A 6,902-nucleotide genomic window follows, 5' to 3' on the forward strand; every position below is an offset into this window, starting at 1 on the left:
GTGTTTTTTTTTTCTGCATTTTTCCGAAGCTGGAAACGGGGAGAAACAGTCAGACAGACTCCCGCATGTGCCCGACTGGGATCCACCCGGCACGCCCACCAGGGGGGCGATGCTCTGCCCACCAGGGGGTGATACTCTGCCCCTCTGGGGCGTCGCTCTTTTGCGACCAGAGCCACTCTAGCACCTGGGGCAGAGGCCAAGGAGCCATCCCCAGCGCCCGGGCCATCTTTGCTCCAATGGAGCCTCACTGCGGGAGGGGAAGGGAGAGAGACAGAGAGGAAGGAGAGGGGGAGGGGTGGAGAAGCAGATGGGCGCTTCTCCTGTGTGCCCTGGCCGGAAATCGAACCCGGGACTTCTGCACGCCAGGCCGACGCTCTACCACTGAGCCAACCAGCCAGGGCCTAATTGGCGTTTTAATTGTTTTATACTGTAGAGATATCCTTAATATATTGTTAAATAGGTGTTTCAGTGGTTCTGAGAATATTTATGAAAATAATTGATTATCATAAATTTGCTACCCTTACTCCCTAAAAACAATTGCTACCAAAATCATTGTCAGGAATGGATTTGATTTAGCTAATGATGGATATCACTATTTTTGTGTTACATACTTATTGATTGATCACTACAACATCAACATCATGAGGCTGGAGACATTCTAGTACATAGGAGAGCTCAGCAAGTACTTATGGAACGAATAAAGTCCCGAACGAGCGCCCACTATGCACAATAGTGCAGAAACATGGTTTCTGTTGTTAAGTTTAATTCATTTAAATGAAAATTGGTTCTTGGAAGAACTTATTGTTGTTGTTTTTAATAGTCTTATAAGGCAAATGGACTTCAGAAATTGTTTGAATTTTCTGTACTTGTAATCTCAAAAAAGAATGCAGCCTGTTTGTCTTAACTGATTTGTTGCCCAGGTAATAATGTTATAATGGATGTAATTAACATCTTCTATTCCCCAATGAAATAAACAACACAGTATAAAAAATTTTTGTAAAGTCACAAGGAAATCTTGGTATATCTCTCTTCTCTCATACTCTAGATTTCTTATTCAAATCAAGAGTTTGAGAGTTTGAGACCCTGTACCTCAAAAAATGTCAAGTATTAAGGTAACAATTGAGTAAACAACCAGGGAGCTGAGAGTCAAAAAGAGTTTACATGCTGATAGTTCAAAAAAATCAAGCAAAGGAAATAAGTAAGATATGAACTTCATTGGGTTTCAGGCATACGGTCTTTCTCTTCCATCTGTCTTTAGACAAATAGAACAAAGTCAGTTTGTTTAGGATGAACTACAATCTCCAGAATTCTCTTTCTGGAATGTTTTCAGTTAGGATGAGGCACACAGTATATATTTTTTTGATAGTTAGAGGCGCTATTTATATATATGTGTGGGTTATATACATATAGATTTCATCTCCCTGAGCAGAAAACTGCTGATATTTTCAACACACAGTGACAAAGGACAGACAGTGACATCCTGTGTCCCCACCCCCAGGAAGACACAGGAGACAAAAGGCTTTGCCCCGTTATACCCCTGATTAGGATCCGTTCACTTTTCCAGTTGGGGTGCCATTTTCCCATAACAGATATTCCAGTCCTCTGTGCTTTTATACGGTTCTTAAAATTTATTCTTTATTTCTATTGGGGAGTGGAAAATTCCCCCCTTCCCCTCTTGATCCTTATGGCAGTGGTCCCCAACCTGCGGGCCGCGGACCAGTACCGGTCCATTAGCCATTTGGTATCGGTCCTCAGAGAAAGAATAAATAACTTACATTATTTCCATTTTATTTATATTTAAGTCTGAAAGATGTTTTATTTTTTAAAAATGACCAGATTCCCTCTGTTACATCCGTCTAAGACTCACTCTTGACTCTTGTCTCAGTCATGTGATACATTTATTCGTCCCACCCTAAAGGCCGGTCCGTGAAAACATTTTCTGACATTAAACCAGTCCGTGGCCCAAAAAAGGTTGGGGACCACTGCCTTATGGCCAAACTCATAGTAAAATTGGCATGAGACCAGATTAAGAGGAGAAAAACTAATTTCACGTGCGGACATGGGAGATCATAAATGAGGTTGAGACAAATGATCAAACCAGCCAACTTTTAATACTTTGTTGACCAAAAAACAATACATTTGTGAAGCTCTGACAGGTCACAATAGGATAGGTTTTGGTCCCCATTAATGAGGAATCTAAGCAAAGTGTGAGCTTGGGTAGTGTTTGGTAAATAAGTAACGAGGTTTGCATATACAGACTTTCTTGAACTCTGGCTTAAGGGAGTCTGACTCTTCCCCTCTGGAGCGGGGAAGGCATCTACACAGGAGGGAATTCCTTCCTACGTGGTGGGGGACAAGAGAGGGTCGATGTGCTTTTCTTGCATTGGGTGCTTGTCAAGTAACTTTGACTCAAAGGACTCAATACCTCATTCTGGGCTATTAAGGAGCAGCCTGCCCTGGGTCCCACAGTTCCTGGCACCTAAACACCTACTCCCATTCGGAGGTGTGTCCAGGATTGGGAAGCAGAGTCCCCTCCACTTGATGCCCATGCCCACCAAAGATGCCAGGTTATTATTTTTATTTTAAATTTAAAATTATTTTAATTATAGTTGGCATACAATATCATATCAGTTTCAGGTGTACAACATAATGATTTTATGTATATATACCTTATAACATAATAACCACGATAAGTCTAGTAACCATCTGTCACCATGCAGAGTTCTGGGAAGAAATAAAGGAGCTGGCTTACATAAGACACTGCTTCAGGGCTGACAGTGGAGCAGGCCTGTCTGTGCCTTGTAGTCTGTGCCTTGTAGTCTGTGCCTTGGAGCTGAGAGCCGAGCATATGCAGACAGAGAGGGGAAGCAGCCTTGCAGGGCACCCATGAGATTGGGTGGGTCAGTTTAGGAGCTCAAGGGCTTTAGCCATGAACTCAAAGGGGTTTCATCTGACCATCTGCCATCTGGCCCAGCAGGGACCATCCTGAGGAGATGACCAGTAAAGCAAGGTGCCTGGATGGAGGAGAGTCCTCTCACTGCACACCTTCCAGCAGTCCTAGGTGTCCCGTCAAGGGCCCACACCCTTTCCCTCCACAGCCCAGATGGCCCTGCCTCGTCCCCTTCACTCAGACTAGCAGGGCCAGCATCCTGCCCCGTGGCTGCCAAGCAAAAAAAATCCCTGTTGTTTCCTCAGGGTTGCACAACGGGGAAATAACCTGTGGATGAAAGATAGCCACTGGTGTTCAGTAAGTTTTACTTTCTACTCTTTTAGGAGAAATGACCTGCAGGGACTTTGCCCAGGTGCCATGTCAGCATTTTCCTCCCCTCCCCATGTCCCCGGCAGGGAGGGCTCAGTATACATAAATAGCAGTCACCGGTCCCCAGCAGGCAGGGACGGTAGCTCTCCTCCACTGGAATTCAGGTGAGGAACTACTTCAAGAGTGATTGTTTTCCAAAGCTTACTCTGTTTTGTCTTTTCCAGCAAGCCTGTGAATTCATGGTAAAGTATTATTCTGTGTTGAATTTGCCCTGTACGAGGTCAGGGCTGGCGGAGTACAGTTAGTGCTTTATGATTAATTACAGGCTGCTTTAGGACCCGTTTGGTCTTGACGGCACTCTTCCTCCACCAATGCCACCTTGGTGACATCATAGACAATCTTGGGCTCAGGGCCGATGGGTTCAGAATTGAGGGCCGTGGTTCTGAGTGAGGTTTACCAGGTGCACAACCAGCATCTCTTGAGAACGAGTGCAGATGCACAACCAGGCTCTCTCTGACACACGAATCCTCAAAGGGTTCTTTCCCGTGTCTCCCTGACTCTCCCCTTTCATTCCAGCGCCATGAAGCTCTTCACAGGCCTCGTGTTCTGCTCCTTGGTCCTGGGAGTCAGCAGCCAGGACTGGCTTACATTCCTGGGACAGGCTTATCTCGGTAGAGTCACTGGCGGGAGTGGGATGGGGGTTGGCATTCACGGACACTAGGGTTCACCCTGAGCTCCTTCGGGGCTGAGCTACTGGGTCAGGTATGTGGCCTGATGTAGGAGAATGCGCAGGGGTTTGGGGAGCTTTTCATCAAACAGACTGAAACCACAGCTCCCAGAGAAAGAACTGTCAGCATTACCAGCTGAAAGGTAAGTTTGACTAGAAGACATATAATAAGCCTTAAAATTGCATAAAATTGTCCTCAGAACAAACTGCACAAAGGATGGTTAAACTATCCATCTTCTCCTCACTCCCTCTCTCTTGCCCTCTTTTTCCTTCTCCGTCCCTTCCTCCTATTTCCTAATTGGACAGTTCAGAGGGACTGCAGCTTAGCTCTTGCTGGGGCTTCCTACAGTCAGGGACACTGTCCCTGCTTCAGTCTGTTGGCTACTCCTTTTCTAGCCTTTTAACTGACGGAAGAGAACCAGTAGCATCTATTGAGTCTCCTGAGGGAACTCAGCCCTTGAATGCAATTTAGGGACCAAGTCTTCTGATGGGCTAAGGTGTGAGGAGTGTTCCATGACTCTTTCAGTGCTAATGAGACACTACTAGGGAACCAGGGACAGTTCTGGTCACCCATTTTAAGTGCAGAAGAACTTGGTGAGGCAGACATCTTCCCCAGCTTTGAAGCTTAGAGCATGTGAGTATGTTGAGTACGGACTAGCTGCCAGTCATCACATCACAGAGTAGAGTCTGACCCGCTGAGGCCACAGTCTTGCCACATAGACGTGCCCGGGTCCCTCTTCCTAAAACTCGGTGGTCCTCAGTCCATGTGCACACTGGTATCACCAGGAGAGAATATAAAACCTATTGAGGCCCGAGGCCCTCCCAGAGATGCTGAGGTAATTGCGACTGACATGGGGTATGGCATCGGACTTGCAAAAATATCCCCAGGTGATTAGAAAGTGGCGTCAAAGCTGAGAAAGAATAACACTTTTCTAAGGTTTGCTTACACCTCATCAGTCAGGCTAGTTAGAAGCTTCAAGGATGCCATTTATTGACACTAACACTCAGAGGGTCTCAAGTGAGAACCAGGTGCGTTCTGTCTGCAGGACCACATTTCTTAGGCGTCAGGCAGAAGTGCTGTGTGTCAGCACCTTTCCTCTGAATCTTGCTCCCCTCTCACCCCTTGCCCACCAAGTTCCCCGACATTAACATGTGTACCTTCATCCTATAACAGAGGTCTTATTTAGCGGCCAGTTTTTGTGCCTCAGGACATGTGGCAATGTGTGAGGCAATTTTGGTTGTCACGCTGGAGCAGGGGTCACTCAAAATACGGCCCGTGGGCCGCATGCAGCCCCCTGAGGCCATTTATCCGGCCCCCCACTGCACTTCCGGAAAGGGCAACCTCTTTCATTGGTGGTCAGTGAGAGGAGCATAGTTCCCATGAAATACTGGTCAGTTATTGATTTAAATTTACTGTTCTTTATTTTAAATATTGTATTTGTTCCTCTTTTGTTTTTTTACTTTAAAATAAGATACTGTGCAGTGTGCATAGGGATTTTTTCATTGTTTTTTTTATACTCCGGCCCTCCAATGGTCTGAGGGACAGTGAAATGGCCCCCTGTGTAAAAAGTTTGGGGACCCCTGTGCTGGAGGAATATGCTGCTCACACCCTTGTGGGCAGAGATGCGGGCATTCTGGTGAACGTTCCTGCAGTATTCAGGAAGGCCCAGAACAACAGAGAATCACCTGGCCCAAATTTCAAGAGTGTTGATGTTGGACAAATCGTATGTGAATTGACACCTCCCTTCTCTTCTGTAAATATATGTCACAGAGGCCTAAGTGAGGTGGAACCCATAGATAGTGTCACAGGAGTCAGACTACTGTGTACAGCACAGCTGTGTCCCACCTAAATGACTCGGTGCAGACTAGAGTTGAGTCTTATCAACCTCTGGTATCCAGGTGCTGTGTACTACAGGCTGAAAATTGAGTCAGTGGTAGATTTTTCATTCTTGATGCCTCTCTTAAGGGTGTCACAGTTTTCTGGTATTTCACCTGATATCTCCTTGCTATGTTCTTTGCTTCCCAGGGACTAAAGACATGTGGAGAGCCTACTCTGACATGAGAGAGGCCAATTTCAAAAACTCAGACAAATACTTCCACGCCCGGGGGAATTTTGAAGCTGCACAGAGGGGACCCGGGGGCGTCTGGGCTGCGGAAGTGATCAGGTAACAGGGTTCCTGGGGATGCAGGGCGTTGTGCAGAGCTTGGCTGACTTTGGGCATCAGGAGGGCATAAACCCTAGAGAAGGATCTACAGGGGCTGTGGGCTCCTGCTCATGTTCTATGCCCACCTTCTCCATCCTTCCACACCAGCGTGGGGCTTGGGCTGCCTACAGAGCCAGAGTAAGGCTGGTAAAGATGTTTGATTCTGTCCCCAAAAAGAGAAATGAGGGACAAGGACTGATTCCCACCCTCGCCCTATGGGTGCTGTCCACCCAGTGTGTGGGTGGTCACCTCGGAGCTGGGTGGGTGTGTCCAGGCTGGGTGAGTGTTTAGCCTCTCTTTCCTGGCTCCTCTCAGAGTCATTAATCCCTGGAAAAGAGAGGGTTAGGAGGGTGGGCAGTTTCTCATCAGCCCCTGATTCACCTCCTACCTGCCCTTCTCCATTCCAGCGATTTCAGAGAGGATGTTTATGGGCGAGCCTTAGACCTTTTAAAACATGGAGACAGTGGTCACGGAGTGGAGGACTCAATGGCTGACCAGGAAGCCAACAGATGGGGCCGGATGGGTGGGAACCCCAATCGCTACCGACCTCCTGGCCTGCCCAGCAAGTACTGAGCTCCTTCACTCTGCTCTCAGGATTCGGGGCTGTGAGCCCCTGAGGGCAGCGACTCCCAGCCATTGAGTTCTGCAACCCCAGACACTGATACAGAGCACATAACAGCTAATAAATGCTCTAGAGCTTGAATGTTGAAAA

General features: G+C 47.1%; 1 protein-coding gene across 2 annotated transcripts; it reads left to right on the top strand.

Moving 5' to 3' along the window:
* Positions 1-3,334: 3,334 nt before the first annotated feature.
* On the top strand, positions 3,335-6,902 carry LOC136318579 (serum amyloid A-2 protein-like). Of its 2 annotated transcripts, none has more exons than XM_066251095.1 (4): positions 3,335-3,423; positions 3,836-3,930; positions 6,013-6,151; positions 6,598-6,902. In XM_066251095.1, exons 2-4 carry the CDS (start codon positions 3,840-3,842, stop codon positions 6,761-6,763), a joined length of 396 nt encoding a protein of 131 aa, XP_066107192.1. In that variant the 5' UTR covers positions 3,335-3,423; positions 3,836-3,839; the 3' UTR covers positions 6,764-6,902. The 2 variants fall into 2 exon arrangements, with proteins under 2 accessions (XP_066107192.1, XP_066107193.1); XM_066251096.1 differs by having other exon boundaries at positions 3,376-3,501.

The sequence above is a fragment of the Saccopteryx bilineata genome, chromosome 1, assembly GCF_036850765.1.
Source record: "Saccopteryx bilineata isolate mSacBil1 chromosome 1, mSacBil1_pri_phased_curated, whole genome shotgun sequence".
Lineage (NCBI taxonomy): Eukaryota > Metazoa > Chordata > Mammalia > Chiroptera > Emballonuridae > Saccopteryx > Saccopteryx bilineata.